Consider the following 17,883-nt stretch of genomic DNA (forward strand, 5'->3'; position numbering starts at 1 on the left):
AATTCTGGTCATATCCAGAAGATTACAAGATAGCTATTTGGTTGGAACGTTTAGGGTCTGGAGATACATTGAGGTAATTGGTTATATCATGAGCTTGTCTTGATAAATTTCCTGAATAACATGGTTTTTATTTCTCTTCTGAAGGTTTGGTGCTGAGATCAGTAAATTGGAGAGGTGGCTGTTTAGTTTCACTGCTTGCGTGGCGAGTAACCCATTGTGCATTTTCTTTTGCTGTATGCCTTTAATTGGGGGGGGGGGGGTGAGTGAAGGGTGTCTGTGTTCTCCTTGGTCTGGATGAGTTGTTCCAAATTAGGCGATTGTTCAAGTATGCTGGTCCATTGCCATTTAGGGCTTTGAAAAGCATGCAGTATTCTTAAGCAGTGGTCTCCGCAGATTCATTAGCTGGACTCTCCAGTTCCTCTTCGTGGGATCATTCATCACAGCCTGTGTTGGTGGCTTCAGTCCTCCAATTTGGTTCAGGGGGTGAGTCTGGCTCAGCCCCAGTGGACAATTCTTTATGGATGCCAGTCTCCTTGGTTGGGGAGCCCAGTGTCTCGGTTGTTCTGCTCAGGTCAGTTGGTTGCTGGTAGAGGCCTCCTGGTCGATCAACGTTCTGGAGACCAGGGCTATTCGGTTGGTGTTAGCGGCTTTCCAGTCACTGCTAGAGGGCAAAGCAGTGTGGGTTTTCTGCGCTGCCATGGCAGTGGTTTACATCAATTGTCAGGTGGGAACCAAGAGTCATCTGGTGGCTCAGGAAGTGGCTCTGCTCATGGAATGGGCAGAAGTTCACCTTCTGGATATCTCAGCTTCTCACTTAGCGGAAGAGGACAATGTCCAGGCAGATTTCCTCAGCTGTCATGTTCTGGATCCTGGTGAGTGGTGCCTCAGGATGGAGGCCTTCAACCTGATAGTTCACTTGTGGGGTTGCCCGATGATGGATCTCATGACTACGCGATTCAACACCAAGGTGCAGCGGTTCTTCAGTCAGTGCAGGGATTGTCAGGCTGAGGGGCTGGATGCTCTGGCAAGAGTGGCCATCTGTATGTCTTTCCTCTGTGGCCTCTAGTGGGCAGAGTTCTTTGAATTGTGAGACATTCAGGCCGGGTGATCCTGGTGGCTCCAAATTAGCCTCAGCACCCATGGTACGTGGATCTGGTTTGTCTGCTCATGGCAGACCCCCTTCCTTTGTCCCTCTCAAGTGATCTGCTGACTCAGGGTCCCATTCCCATGTTTGATCCAGGTCCCTTTTGTCTTATGGCTTGGCTCTTGATAGGGAACGCCTAAGCAAGAAAGGTTATTCAGATAAGGTGGTTTCTACACTTTTATGATCTCGCCACTTTTTGACATCTTGGGCTAATATGCATATTTGATGCCTCTTCGAGGCCTGGTATTCCAATCAGGTGATCATTCCCTTGCGTGCGTCTTGGCCACACATCTTAAGAGTTTTTGCAGGACGGCCTGGAGCGCAGTTTTGCCTGGGTTCAGGTGGCAGCCTTATCTTCCTTTTGAGGTCTTTTGTTGTCATCTCTTCCTGATACGATCCATTTTTTGAGGGCAGCAAAGTTGATTCTACCTCCAGTTTACCCTTTGGTTCCAGCTTGGGATCTCAATCTGGTGATTTCCATGTTGATTCATCCTCCATTTCTGCCCCTTGGCTCCTGCACTCTGGAGGACCTTACTTTGAACACGTTTTTTCTTGTAGCCATTTCCTCAGCTCAATGCATGTCAAAGTTTCAAGCCTTTTCTTATCATGCTCCCTTCTTGGAGTTTTCAAAGGAGTGTGTAGTGCTGTGGCCTGTTCCTTCCTTGCTTCCTACGGTCATTTCTCCTTTTCATTTGAATCAGACTGTTGCCCTTCCGGTTTTGGGTAGTCCGAAGGGTACTTTAGAGCAGAGGCAGTTGCACAAGTTGGATGTCCACAGAGTCCTCTGTACTTATGTGAAACAGACTCAGGAGTTCAGGCAGTCAGACTGTCTTTTTATTCACCTGGCGGGCAGTCATAAGGGAGACGGTACCTCTAAGGCTTCGATCATATGCATACCTTCTTTGGAAAAAAACAGTTCCAGATTTTCTCAAAGCTCATTTCACTCGGGGTCAGGCGGCTTCCTGGGCTGAGTTTTTTCTTGTGACCCTGATGGATATCTATAAGGCTGCAGTTTGGTCTTCTCTGCATTCTTTTGTGGGTCACCACCGGGTGGACGTTCAGGCATGTTGGGATGCTGTTTTTGTTGTGCGCTTCCTTGTGGCGGCCCTTCAGGGGTCTCACCCATGATGAGTACTCCTTTGGTACATCCCATCCATCTGTGCTGGTCTGGAGGGATGATAAAGAAGGAGAAATTAGGTTCTTACCTGCTAATTTTCTTTTTTTTTTTTTTTTAGTCCCTCCAGACCAGCACAGAACCTGCCCTGTCATGTTTTTTTGCAAATAGTCTTTTTTTTTCTGCGGTGCTTTTTTGCTGGGTTTTGGGGAGTGTCATGGGAGCAGCAGCATCTGATTTGTCTGGTTTAGCTGGTGAACTGTGAGGACACTTTATGGGCTCTCTCTCATCAGTATCCAACAGTGTCTCTGTATACCTCTAGTTTGGTTTATCTTCTCCATATTAGTGTGGAGTTTGTTGGTTCAAAGTCCTTAAGTTGTTAGTTTGGCCCTGCTTGGCTATTCATCAGACTGATTGTAGATGGGACTGCACAGTCCACTTGTAAGTACATAAGAATTGCCATACTAGAAGGTCCATCAAGCTCAGTACCCTATATCCTAGGAATAAGCAGTGGATTTCCCCAAGTAATATCAATAATGACCTCAATAATGACCTATGGACTTCTCTTCTAGGAAATTATCCAAGCTTTTTTAAATCCCACTAAGCTAACTAATTTCACCACATTCTCCAGCAATGAATTCCAGAGTTTAATTACACATTGTATGAAGAAATTTTTTCTCCAGTTTGTTTTATATCTACTACTTAGTAGCTTCATCGCATGCTCCCTAGTCCTAGTATTTTTGGAAAGAGTGAACAAGCAATTCACATCTACCCTTTCTACTCCATTCAGTATTTTATAGACCTCTATCATATCACCCCTGAGCTGTCTTTTCTCTAAGCTGAAGAGCCCTAGCCACTTTAGCCTTTCCTCATAGGGAAGCCATCCCAAACCTTTTATCATTTTTGTCGCCGTTCTCTGTACCTTTACGAATTCCGCTATATCTTTTTTGAGATACGGTGACCAGAACTGCACATAGTATTCAAGTTGCAGCCGTTCCATAGAGTAATACATCTTTGTTTTCCATTCCTTTCCTGGTCATTCCTAACATTCTATTTGCTTTCTTAGCTGCCGCCGCACATTGAGCTGAGGGTTTCAACGTATCCTGAACAATGACACCTAGATCCTTTTCTTGGGCAGTGATTCCTAACACCGAACCCAGCATCACATAGCTATAGTTTGGGTTCCTCTTTCCCACATGCATCACTTTGCACTTGCTCACATTAAACGCCATCTACCATTTTGATGCCCAGTCTTCCAGTCTCACAAGGTCCTCTTGAAATTTTTCATAATCCTCTTGTGATTTAACAACTTTGTGTCATCAGCAAATTTAATTATCTCACTAGTTATTCCCATCTCTAGATCACTGATAAATATGTTAAAAAGCAGCAGACTTAGCAGTATTTACCCTTCTCCATTGAAAATATTGACCATTTAAACCTACTCTGTTTTCTGTCTTTCAACCAGTTCTTAATCCATAATAGGACCTTACCTCCTATCTCATGACTTTCTAATTTTCTCTTCTGCAGGGACTCCCTTTAATACGTATTTTCTACAAGCTATGCGGATAAAGTCCAATTTGCAGCAATGCCAGTTACTGAAAAGTGCCTGCAATGTCTACAGCTAGAAGGCACAGGTCCTTGGCGTAACACTTTAACCTCAAGTACTTTCTTCAACAGACAGTACGTTAGAGATCAGGCAACAATTAGCTCAGTGTGGAAAACTGATCCAAGGCCAGATAAAACTCAGCTCTTTTTCTCAAGCATTAAATTAATTGTTCCTGTATGAAGATCCCATCACGGTGTACCACAAAAATTGTTGAACCAAGAAAACTGAAACCCCTGCATTTTGATACAACCAGGATGGAATGTTAGCATGAGCTGTCATAATGAAAAACTTCCACCAATTTCACAATTTGTGTGAGAGGAGGGAAGAGAAGGCTGCCAAAAGTGTTCTCAGTCCCCATCTGCTGGCAGAGGAGCGTAAACCCATCCGTCTGTGCTGGTCTGAAAGACTAAAAGAAAGAAAATTAGCAGGTAAGAACCTACTTTCTCCTTTTTATTCATATCTCATGGGGGGGGGGGAGGGCCCATCAAAGTTAACTGTGGGCGCATCCAAAATACTGGGTTTGGCTATGCCACTGGCATAAGACATGAAAAATGGCTTAACACAGGACATTGTAACATGTTTTGCACTAATTTTACCATCTGTGTGCACTAACTGTTCAGTATTTACTGATTTTGGGGGGGAGGGGTAGAGAATGAGCATGGACATGCTATTTAGCTAGTGCCCTGACATTAGTGCATGCTTGTTAAATTACATTGGCTCTAGTGGAAGCCCTTACTGCCAGATTCTCTAATCAGCACCAAAGTTGGAAGCTGTCTTAAAAGCATCCATCCCGATCGTTTATCAATCGTGCAATGGTACCATTTAGAGAATCGTGCCTCTGGGAAAGATAGGCACCAGAGATGTAGGCTGGAGTTTAAAGCCTACTTTTCTGGCACCTAGCTGACATGAATCAGGCCTATGAAGGCGCCTTACAGCATCTAACTCCACTTCCAGTGCTATCTATGCTTATAGTGGTACTAGATACGATTCTGGTGCCAGTAGGTGCTTTGAATTTACAGTTAGTTGGCGTTTCAAACAGCATTTCTGTGTTAACCTAGGCACTGGTAGGGCACCTACCGGCGCCGGTTATAGAATTTCCCCTTTAGTGCCCATGTTAGTTTTTTCAGTGGCTGTATGCTAATGCTTGAAAAAGATATAAATTAACCCTTTATTTGGCGTAGTTGCTCAGAAGCAACATATGTTTTCCATGGCTCTTATGGGAGATCTGCATCTCCAAATGCCTGTTTACTTGGCACTGTTGCTCTTGATCAACATCAGGTTACATAAAGAAGCCGTTTCACCATCTGCCAATTAAAGGGTTCAAAAGGCCAAATTACGGCAGCACTAGAAATGGACTTAACAAGTGAGAAAATCTTGAATTCGAGCAAGCTAAGCCCATTTGCTGGGGCACACAGTCACTACCATTGTTGGTAACATGCACCATTGCTCAACAGCTGCACTATTGATAATATCACCACCAACATGAAAAAATATTTTTTAAGCCTATTATTAAAATGAAAAATCCTAGAAATGAGATGGAAAAACAAACCAAGCAATAATTTTTTGGCCTGCATGCTCCTAGTTCCTGGCTTGTGATAAGAAGGGCAGGAAATCCCCTTTGGCAAGACAAGATGCCTTAGAGGAATTTTTTCCAATGTTGTGGGATATTAGGGATGTGCATTCATTAGCACGCATTCCGTTTGTTTAGGGCACCTTGAAAACGTTAGGGCCTCTTTTATTAAAGAATGATAAATTTTCATATTTACAGGTAGCATATATTAGGAATAAAAACTAATGTGTGTATAGTAATTACCAAGGGGTTTTGTCAGCATCTGGCCTGCAGCCACTACACAGCTTTTACTGCACGGTAAATGCATTGCCAGGGAGTAAACTAAGTGCAAAAAACAAGAAAAAACTGCAGATAGTATGTACAAGATACAGACTATATTTATTATACCAGATATTTAGTGCGGTTACTAATGTCACCTTTTTACAAACCAAGGGACCCGACACGGTCCGTGTTTCAGAAACACGTCTTCCTCAGGGGTCCACGGTTGATAAGGTTTAAAGCGAACCATAGTTTTGCTTCGGCATTCAGTTTCAGCGTTGCGTTGTCGGTTCATATTCATTGTGCACATACAGGCGGTTGCTCATTACCATTTTAATTGCGGTTCGTTTTAAAACTTATCAACCATGGACCCCTGAGGAAGGCGTGTTTCTGAAACACGGACCGTGTCGGGTCCCTTGGTTTGTGAAAAGGTGACATTAGTAACCGCATTAAATATCTGGTATAATAAATATAGTCTGTATCTTGTACATAGAAACATAGAAAAAAGCGGCAGAAAAGGGCTATAGTCCACCAAGTCTGCCCATTCCAAGTATCCCTCCCCCCTGAGTTTACTCCCTTAACGATCCCACATGAGTATCCCATTTTCTCTTAAAATCCGTCACGCTGCTGGCCTCTATCACCTGGAGTGGGAGTCTGTTCCAATGATCCACTACTCTTTCGGTGAAGAAGTACTTCCTGGAGTCTCCATGAAACTTCCCTCCCCTGATTTTCAGTGGATGCCCTCTGGTGGTCGAGGGTCCCATGAGCCAGAAGATATCCTCTTCTGTCTCGATGCGTCCCGTGATGTACTTATACGTTTCAATCATATCTCCCCGTTCTCTTCTTTCCTCAAGTGAGTACAGCCGCAATTTCTTTAGTCTTTCTTCATACGTGAGATCCCTGAGCCCCAAGACCATCCTGGTGACCGCTCGCTACACCGACTCGATCCTCAGCACGTCCTTTCGGTAATGTGGTCTCCAAAACTGAACACAGTACTCCAAGTGTGGCCTCACCATGGCTCTGTACAACGGCATCATAACTTCAGGTCTCCTGCTGACGAAACCTCTGCGGATACACCCCATCATTTGTCTTGCCCTGGAGGTAGCCTTCTCCACTTGATTGGCAACCTTCATGTCCTCACTAATGATCACCCCTAGATCGCGTTCCGCCGTGGTCCTAACCAAGGTCTCATACTGTCTGTAGGTTTTTCTTGATTTTTTTCTTGCTGTTCTTGTACTGCAGACTCTGTTGGATCTTTTTGTTGTTTGCCAGTACACTAAGTGCACCAGCACTATTTGATAATGCATTTACCTAGCCTGCTGCAGTACAAAAAAAATTAACCTGAAACTCTCAATTAGCCTCAGCTTAACATTCCTATTTCCCCAATCAGCTGCAGCACTTAAACCCTGATCAATCACAGCACATAAGCCACATCCCAGAATCCCCCTCATCAGCTGCAGCACTTCACCTCTACTGCCTAATCCCTCTGATCAGCCACAGCATTACTTTTCTATTTTTTTTCACATAAAAGGATGGGGTTTGGATTGTTGTAATACAAATTGTTTGTTCTAACATAATTCATCAAAACCTCATTTTTTTTTTTGCTTCTGATGCCTTTAACCACCTTTTCCCAGAGATGGTCACATGTGTCCGCTTAAAATTCAGCCTGTGACAGACAGTGTTTTTTAAAGGCTGTGGGCAGGATTAGCCTTGGATATTCAGTGCCAGGCCATATCTAGGCACCAGTTCTGAATATCCAGGGCTAATTCTAATTGCAGTAGCCAACAGAATCAGACACTTATATAGGCCTCAGTTGAATACTGTCTTTTCCCTCCTCCCCAATCCTGATTTGGATCTCTTCTCCATTCCCCTTTCAACCACTCCTCCCAAGGCCTACCTTTTTAATCATTGGTGGTATAGTGGTGCTCACTCGCTCTCATCCAGTGTAGGTCCTTTTACAAAATAGCTGTGCGACTTTAACAGCAGCCATTTTGTGCCAGAAACAGTATCAGGCAGACGCGTGTAGAACCCCACTACACCACCAATGATTACAAAGGTAAGCCTGGTGAGTGAGAGGGGGTGTACTGCCTTCAGGGGAGATGGGGGCTTGATGTGCTTCGGAGGGATGGAATGAAGAAGGGAGATGGATCTTGATATGCTTTGAAGGGACAGGATGAAAGGGAGGGAGGGGGATTGGAAAGGCAAACGGTACACTTAGGTTGGGACCTGGCAGTTATATAGGTGCCAGCACCCGCATAACTGCCGACTTATCCCTGTGTGCTACTCCTTGGGTTTTGGCCAGGTAGTAGGGACTTGGATTGGCTACTGTGAGAATGGGCTACTGGGCTTGATGGACCGTTGGTCTGACCCAGTAAGGCTATTCTTATGCTTTTATGGCTCAAAAATGGCTGTTTTGTGCCAATATTCAGTGCCGCTGCCTGGCTAAGTGCCTCTGGATATTGGTTTCTGGGCTGCAAAGCGTGATTTAAGTGAGCAGGAACCTCTGTTACCCACTTAAAAGCTTTGATTGTCAGCCAGATGTGTCTTTTAAGTGGATAAAGCCCTGCACACAACATGTTCACAAATGCATACCATACCTTGTTATGCACATAACAATTGCAACAATAATAGCAATCTGCACTGCTCCAATTATTGCAGCAATAAGGACATGGGTAAGCTTCTGTCTACTCGGAACAACATAGAGAATATTAAAATCAGTTTTATCACAGTATTGCCCAGTATATCCAGAATCGCACCTGAAAAAGAACCAAAAGGAATGATTTAGTAGAAGGCAGATCTCTGTACAAGTCAAGCTATTTTTCAGATCTATGACAGCAAGTTAGCATTTACACTATCAAGTAATGATTTAGCATGGGAAAAAAAGACAGGAGAAATTTCTCTCCTTGGCCTCTCCCAATAACACACCCATTCTCCCTTTTCATTAAAAATCCACCCCTCATGTATCTCTTCCCAATCTAAACTAAATTAAATCTTAAACTTATAGACTGCATCATCTCTATAAGAATAGAGCTCGACATGGTTTACAGTAAATTTAAATAAAGCATAAAGGGAAGAGAGCTATACAGTAACATTCATAGAGGATAGAAATAAAAGAGGATTTACAGTTCTGAAAATAACCAAGTTTTCAGATGTTTACGAAATGTTGAAAAGAGCCCATATCTCGTTCAATCTTCTGTTCCATGCCAAAATCCTTTATCCTCCAATCAAAAGCCCCCTCCCCTCCTCCCTCAACCATCATAAACTCTAGTGAGCAGGAGAGATATTCATTTACCTCCCCCTACTGGCAATCAATGCCAGGTAAGAACGAGCTCTTGGAATTTTGAATCATGCATGCTGCAAGATCATCACTTGAGGGGAGGAGGGGGAAGTGGATTTATGATGGAGAGCTCAGTATGCTTTGGGGTCATATGTGTGGAGGGGAAGTTTCGATAGGATGTCCAAAAATCAGGTAGAGAAAATGTCCATTTTCTAACCAGAAAGATGTCTATCCTTTTTAAAAAAAAAAAAAAATAGCCCAGCTAGATGTCTAATTTTTTTTGCCATTATGAACCCCCCAATTAAAAAAAAAAAAATCCAAAATAATCCATTTGCATATAGGAGGGGCCAGCAGAGCAGTTGGGCATCCTACAGGGCACTGCTATGAAATTCATATACAAATCTCACCATAATCCCCATATATTATATAGTAAGCCTTCCAAAACTCCCCCAAAACATGTTTTACCTACCTGTCTATCACCCCAATAACCCTTATGCCTGCAGGTGTCACCTATATTGGTAGTACAGTAGGTTTTTGGTAGGCTCACACTTTCCATCACAAGTGTATTAGTTAGGGTATCATATGGCTCTGGGTCCCCTTCTCTGCAGTCCACTGCACTGCCCCCCCCCCCCTCGGCTACCCCAGAGACCTGCTTGCAGCTCTACTAAGACTGACCATAGTATCTGCAGCAGCCATAGAGACAGATATGTACTGTTTTAAGCAGATATTTGGGGGGTGATAGGGGGCAGTGACCACTGGGGGAGTGTGTATAGGGCCATATTTTCATTTCTCCAGTGGTCATCTGCTCGGTTTGGGTACCTTTTTGGCCTTTAGTCATTTTAAAAATAGATCTAGCCCAAAACGCCCAAATTGTGCCTTATACATTTTGTAAAATGTTTGATCATTGCTGTAAAATGTCCAAGTGCTGAACCCCCCCCCTCTAATCCCACCAAAAACACACCTCTAACACGCCCCCTTAAGATTTAGATGTACTGGAAACAAAACAACTGGAAGATATCTAAAAAGTCAGCTTTGAAAATGTCCCCTTGAATGTTTTGACTAGTAAGATGGTCAAGTGCTGGTTTATGCTGTCTTTCTTTCATCCCCCCTTGGATCTGATACAGGTCCTATAGCGGCAATGAGATTTTCTCCATTCTAATTATTTCTTTAACTATGGGCTGGTTGGCATGAAAGAATAGCAATATCTCATGACAACAGATGTCCAGTACCTAATACGGTGTACTTTGTGCACAGCATGATAAGCAAAAATGTATCACATGCATTAATTTTGGAAGGTTTCTTTGGAACCTTCCAAAGATACCGCAGCTTAGTGTAAAGAGAAAAATAATTTAGACTCAACACTGCATCGCACCTAGGCTTCTTGTAAATTGACTGTGAGCTGATAGATATGAATAAATGTACTGTATATTTTTTTTTAAATCTTTAAACAAGAGCTTCTACAAACTTTACGCTAACAAATTATAGAATCGCTACTCCCATCCTCAAATATCTATTTCTAGAATGTGGATTAAAAACTTCTAAAGGTATGGACAACATAGAAATATAGAAAGATGACGGCAGAAAAGGGCCACAGCCCATCAAGTCTGCCCACTCCATTTACCCACCCTATTAAGTCTGAGTGCTAATGACCTAGTTCCTTAACTCAACCGTCGTAGGGATCCCACTGGATGTCCCATTTATTTTTAAAGTCGAGCACACTGGTGGCCTTGATCACCTGCACCGGAAGTTTGTTCCAGTGATCTATCACTCTTTCTGTGAAGAAATACTTCCTGATGTCACCACTAAATTTCCCTCCTCTGAGTTTGAGCGGGTGCCCCCTTGTGACCGAGGGTCCCTTGGGAAAGAATATATCGTTCTCCACCTCTACACGACCTGTGACGTACTTGAATGTCTCAATCATGTCACCCCTTTCCCTGCGCTCCTCTAGGGTATAGAGCTGCAGTTTGCCCAGTCTTTCTTCGTATGAGAGACCCTTGAGTCCGGTTGTACAGTTAGACATGTACAATTTGAAAAGAGACAAAAAACGGTATTGGTAAAATGTTAAGGGAGGAATTTGTCAAACATTATGACTTTAACAAGCATTGAGGGAATTAGCACATACTAAATGCTAAAAGCTCATCGGTATTGGGTTGTCGTCGCGCCTTTGTCGTCGCGCACTTTTGACCCTTCACCGAAAGGACTGTCCCAAGCCAGAAGCACACCCTGTGCCATGTGTTCCCTAGAGCTTCTAAACCACACACTGCGTTGCAACGAAGCAGGCAAGACAATAGGCAGGATACAATTTTGGAGCCCCTGCCTCTCTTGCACTCTGTGCAGCTGTGATACCCACACACAGTTCGGTCCTGGGTACGGAATGGGCTATTAGCATTTACAATCACTGATTCATTCACAGCTATTACAGATACAAGACAAAATCTAAAAAACAAACACACACCTAGTTTAAATCCAGCAAGAAAGCATGTAAATGCAGGCAATTCTAGTCATTCCCATGTGTTATCTGAACACATACAAGCATGTATCAGCTGTTTTGTTTGCATACGTATTTTGTCAGTACACGCTTAGATGGAATGGTGCGTATTCTGTGGGTAGGTGTTCACATGGCTGGAATTTGGGTGGAGCACATCCTTGTGTGTAGATTAAAAAACTATCATCAAAGGCACTTATTCCATCAGCAGGTGTTGCTAACCAGGAACAGGCTGGCAAGCAGGATATTTTTGCAGCACTAACTACACAGTACCACTGAGTATTCCTTCTGATCACCTGAGTGCTATTCAGACCAGCCTTTCCCAATCCAGTCCTCGGGGCATATCTAGTCCCATCAGCTATCTTCTGGATATCCACAATGAATATGGATGAGTTAGACTCCAATGCAAATCTATCTAGTGCATATTCATTGTGGATATTCTGAAAGCCTGATGGGAAAAGGTGTGCCCTGAGGACTGGGTTGGGACTGGCTGATCCTGACAGTGCTGGGGGGTGGTCCATGGGTGGACCGAGGGCAAAGTCAGAGGTTATTTGGTTAGATGCAATATTCAGACTGCTCACCTAAAGCTGGATAAATTAGGATAGCAAAAAAGCTGTTCTAACTTTGCTTGGATTGCTCTCTGATTAGCAGATTGCAGATCATCACCGACTGGATAGCATGGCTAGTCAGTGCCGATTCTCAGCTATTCAGTGCCGGCTTTTTTTTTTTTTTAACCTGCAGTGACCAGTGATCTTTGCATGCTTAATATTGCTCCCTTATAATCTAAGTAAGGTGCTTTGCAATCTAAGAATGAGCACTTACACCAGTTGTATGGCTGGGGTAACTGCTCTGTTAAATATAGTTGCAAGTCTGTAAAATACTAAGTGGAGTGGAGCAGGTACATGCGAGTCCCTTGTTTACTTTCTCAAAAAATATTGGGGCTAGGGGGCATGCAATGAAGTTACTAAGTACGAACATCAAATAACTAACATACAAGGAAATGAAATACAGTAGACATGACTTGGAGTTCCTTTCAAGATTTAGAATGGAATAATTATATCAAATTATATAACAAGTACTCTAAATCGTACTGTGTTTTGGACCCATGTCCCCCAGAAATTATGAAAGCAGCTCCATTAGACTTTAAACTATCTTTGCTGAATTATTTAACCGATAACTTAAAAAAATGGAAAATTCCTCACTAATAACGGTCATATCATAATAACCCCAATTCCAAAGAATTATAAAGAATCATCAGCATTAGTAACCAACTGCAGACCAGTAGCATCCATCCCTTTTATTGTAAAATTCATGGAAGGATTGGTACATGCCCAATTGATGGAATACCTTGATCAGTTCTCTCTCCTACATGAAACTCAATCTGGTTTCAGACCTTTGTTTAGCACTGAGACAGTAATTGCGGCTTTCTTGGATAATTTACGGTTCTTGTTTAGTAAGGGCCTTAATGCCCTGGTCATGCAATTTGATATGAGCTCTGCCTTTGACTTAATGGACCATGGGAAACTGTTACAATGCTTAGATGCAATTGGTATCAGAGAAGAAGTGTTAGACTGGTTTCGAGGCTTCCTTATTTCCCGTACCTATCAAGTACGTTTTAATTACAATCTCTCTGATACCTGGAGCAATCCATCTGGTGTGCTGCAAGGGTCACCATTGTCCCCACTGCTTTTCAATGTTTACATGTCGTCGTTAGGTGCACAACTAACCCAGCTGGGAATAAAATTATTTAGTTATGCAGACGACTTTACAATCATTATCCCATTCGTTACCTCTCTCTCGGAAGTCACTCCTAAGGCAACAGAAGTACTAAACTCGATGGAGCAATGGATGACTGAATTCAAACTGAAGCTTAATTCAGAAAAAACAAAATTTTTTGTTGCTTCGCCACACCCACTTGACACTAAAACATCACTGTGTATCAATAAACGTAGCTATCCCATCCAACCTACTATGAAGATATTGGGTGTAACATTGGACCAGAGTCTAACCATGAAAGACCAAGTGGACTCCTTAGTTAGAAAGGGTTTTTTTATCCCTCTGGAAGCTTCGGTCCATTAAAGCATATTTTGATGTCTCATCATTTAGAATCCTAGTATAATCTCTTATACTGAGTCAACTAGATTATTGCAATATCGCCTACCTGGCAATTTCCTAGAAGAATATGCGGCGATTACAATTGGTGCAAAATGCGGCAGTCAAGCTAATTTGGGGGTTGAAGAAGTTCGATCATATAACACTTTCCTACCAACTTCTACATTGGCTACCGATGAAGGCACGCGTGAAGTTTAAGTTTGGATGCTTTTGCTTTAAAGCACTATTCGGTTTAGCCCCTAAATATATAACTGACCTCTTCTCTTTCTCAAAAAACAGACATAAGAGAAGCTCACATCGAATTTTGTTTCCCCACCGGTTAAACATAGAAACATAGAAATAGACGGCAGATAAGGGCCCACGGCCCATCTAGTCTGCCCACCTTAATGTCCCTCCCCTACCTTTGCCCTGTGAATAGATCCCATGTGCCGATCCCATTTAGCCTTAAAATCAGGCACGCTGCTGGCCTCAATCACCTGTAGTGGAAGACTATTCCAGCGATCAACCACTCTTTCAGTGAAAAAGAATTTCCTGGTGTCACCTCGTAGTTTCCCGCCCCTGATTTTCAACGGATGCCCTCTTGTTGTCGTGGGACCCTTGAAAAAGAAGATATCTTCCTCCGCCTCGATGCGGCCCGTAAGATACTTGAACGTCTCGATCATGTCCCCCCTCTCTCTGCGCTCCTCGAGCGAGTATAGCTGTAATTTGTCAAGCCGTTTTTCGTATGGTAGATCCTTGAGTCCTGAGACCATCCGGGTGGCCATTCTTTGCACCGACTCCAGTCTCAGCACATCCTTGCGATAATGCGGCCTCCAGAATTGCACACAGTATTCCAGGTGGGGCCTCACCATGGATCTATACAATGGCATAATGACTTCCGCCTTACGACTGACGAAACCCCTTCGTATGCAGCCCATGATTTGTCTTGCCTTGGACGAAGCCTGCTCCACTTGATTGGCAGACTTCATGTCCTCACTGACGATTACCCCCAAGTCTCGTTCTGCTACCGTTTTTGCTAGGATCTCGCCATTAAGGGTATAAGACTTGCATGGATTCTGGCTGCCCAGGTGCATAACTTTGCATTTTTTGGCATTGAAGTTGAGTTGCCATGTCCTAGACCATCGCTCCAATAGGAGTAGGTCGTGCATCATGTTGTCGGGCACTGAATCTTCGTCTGTTGTGCATTTGCCCACTACATTACTCAGTTTGGCGTCATCGGCGAATAATGTTATTTTACCTCGAAGCCCTTCTGCCAAGTCTCTTATAAAGATGTTGAATAGGATTGGGCCCAAGACTGAGCCCTGTGGTACTCCACTAATCACCTCCGTCATTTCGGAGGGGGTGCCGTTCACCACCACCCTTTGGATGTAAATTTAAAAAACACCATCAACATCTTCTCTCACATCAAGCAGCATTATGGGGCAAAGATCTGGAACAATTGCTCACGCATACTACTTATGGGGAATTTAGGAAACACCTAAAAACATACCTGTTCCTGAAGTATTTAGGCAACTAACCTGTACAATCCTACTCCACAATAACTGATCTCTAGCGCTGTTAATAACTAGCTTCTAACCTTAATTCTAATTAATTTGTAACATCCTTTAACCATTGTAAACCGCATAGAACTTCACGGTCCTGCGGTATGTAAACTGTTATTATTATTAGATTTAAAAGAAACTGGAGAAAATACGAGGGTGAATCAAAAAATTAAAAGCAATTGTTAAATTATGTTTTAACTGGAACAGAACTAGCAAAATGTACATTGCCTTTTGGATAGTTTGTCCATGCACAATACAGCGCTCGGCCTTTAGTTGTGTGGCAGCCACAAGGTCAGAAACATGGACACTCCATTGCAAGATTGCACCATTGAAGAACATAAGAATAGCCTTACTGGGTCAGACCAATGATCCATCAAGCCCAGTAGCCCGTTCTCACGGTAGCCAATCCAGGTCACTAGTGCCTAGCCAAAACCCAAGGAGTAGCAATAGTCCATTGTACCGATCCAGGGCAAGCAGTGGCTTTCTTTGGACAGAGGGAGTGAAACTTGTGGAAATTCACCATCGGACTCAGTATGGACATAGTACCATGAATCAATGAAAGGTTTACGAGTAGGTAATTAAGTTTAAAGCAGGAAGAACAGGAGTAACCAACAAAGGTCGATCTGGTTGCCCATCAACATCATGCATACAAGAGCATATTGACAGGGCGGATGCCCTGATTAGAGAAGATTGACGGATAACGGTGTCTCAACTGGCTGCAAATTTGGATATCAGCTATGGATCTGCATTTACCATAATGTACGATGGCATGGGACAAAGAAATGTCTGCGCACGATGGGTTCCCAAACAGCTTACTGCACAAGCAACAACGTGTGGAGGTTGGGACCCAGTTCCTGAGACAGTATGAAGAAGATCTGAGTATTCTGGAGAGAATTGTCACCGGCGACCAAACATGGGTGCATCACTGCAACCCAGAGAGCACAAGACAGATCTTGATGAAGTATAGGAAGCGGTGCTCAGCTGGCTTCAGGAGCAGCCAACATACTTCTCTGCAGGAATGCAGAAGCTAGTTTAACGATACGAAAAATGTGTTGTCTTGCATGGGTCTATGTGGAAAAATGATATGTTCAATTGCTCACAGTTACTTCTATTAAAGTTGATACCTGAGAATGACACGGGGAAAAAATTTATCTCCGTCCCTGTGACCACCATCCCTGTCACCGCCCCATCCCCGCGACCACTGTCCCCGCCCCGTCCCCGTGACCATTGTCCCCGCAGCATCCATACAAGCCTCAGTACTGCAATATTTAGCTTATTCCTTCTTTATAAATCAAAGTTCTAACTGCTAAACTAGAGAAAGAGATGTTCAGCTGGCAGGGCTTTGTTTATAAATTTTTTATCAACACAACTAATATACTACTTTATCCTAAAGCAAAAAAAAAAAAAAAAGGAAAAGGAAATAAATAAATAGAATTTTTTTTTCTACCTTTGTTGTCTGGTTTCTGCTTTCCTCATCTTCTGATTAAATTCCTTCCATCCACTGTCTCACTGTCTGTCTTCTCTCAGCGTCTTCCGTTTGTTCTATTACTGTGCCTCTCCCTTCACCCCCCAATTGGTCTGGCACCCATCTTCTACTCTCCGCTGACCCCATAGTCTGGCATCTCTGTCTTCTTCTCTTCCAGCATCTTCTCCCCACTCTCTGCTCCCCATTTCCCTTCAGCGTCTTCTCTCCACTCTGTCTTCCCCAATCCCCATTTCCCTTCAGCGTCTTCTCCCCACTCTGTCTTCTCCAATACCCATTTCCCTTCAGCGTCTTCTCCCCACTCTGCCTTCCTCATATTTTCCTTTCAGTGTCTTCTCCCCACTCTGCCTTCCCCATTTTTTCCCTTAAGCATTTCCCCACCACCACCCTTCCTTCTCGCCACTTCAACACCCTTCAGCACCCCTCATGTGGCCCGAGAATCTCCCTCCCGCCCCCTTACCTTCGCAGTGCGTTAGTAAAGTGATTTGCTGAAGTTGGCCGAGCCTGCCTGCATTCGCCTGTGTGTGGGCGGAAGCTTCTCCTCTGATGCAACCGGAAGTTGCGTCAGAGAAAAAGCTTCCACCCACACACAGGTGACTGCAGGCAGGCTCGGCTGACTTCAGCAAGTTACTTTACTAATGCGCCTCTAAGGGGGAGGGAGGGAAATAGGTTCGGTAGGGTGGAAGGTGCCCGTGCGCATTCCCTCCCTTTACTGGGGGGACAAGGCCATTCACCACTCCATGGGGCGATGGATAGCCTTGTCCCCATGCCCGCAGTGAGCACTCCCCCCCCCCACCATTTTGGCGGGTTACCTGTGGCTTGCCGCGGGTAACAGCCACCGTGCCATTCTCTAGTTGTTACTTTAAACTCTGGAATTTGTTGCCAGAGAATGTGGGGAAAGCACTTAGCTTAGTGGGGTTTAAAAAAAGTTTGGATAATTTCCTAAAAGAGAAGTCAATAAGCCATTATTAAGATGGACATGGAGAAATGCACTGCTTATTCCTAGGCTAAGCAGCATAAAATCTGTTTTACTCATTGGGATCTTGCCAGGTACTTGTGCCCTGGGTTGGCCACTGTTGGAAACAGGGTACTGGGTTTGCTGGACCTTTAGTAATATGGCTGGACCTTTAGTAATATGGCTATTCTTATGTTCTTAGTTAAAGCCTATTCTTATATGTGCCTTGTTTTCTTTAAAGAAAACTAGTGTTAAATGAAAATATGTTCTTTCCTAGTGCCGTGAGCCTCTAAGGCCCTAATTCTTGTAGGGATGCTGAAAGTTAGGCGACAGTAGGC

The 17,883-nt window shown here is 43.7% G+C and overlaps 1 protein-coding gene across 1 annotated transcript in view; it reads right to left on the bottom strand.

Moving 5' to 3' along the window:
* The window catches only part of TMEFF1 (transmembrane protein with EGF like and two follistatin like domains 1), a 436,679-nt gene that overhangs the window by 5,768 nt on the left and 413,028 nt on the right, over positions 1–17,883 (bottom strand). Inside the window, exon 9 of the mRNA XM_033930653.1 lies at positions 8,290–8,448. Coding sequence (XP_033786544.1) covers positions 8,290–8,448 — 159 coding nt within the window. The remainder of the gene's footprint in view (positions 1–8,289; positions 8,449–17,883) is intronic.

Source organism: Geotrypetes seraphini, chromosome 2 (genome assembly GCF_902459505.1).
Source record: "Geotrypetes seraphini chromosome 2, aGeoSer1.1, whole genome shotgun sequence".
Lineage (NCBI taxonomy): Eukaryota > Metazoa > Chordata > Amphibia > Gymnophiona > Dermophiidae > Geotrypetes > Geotrypetes seraphini.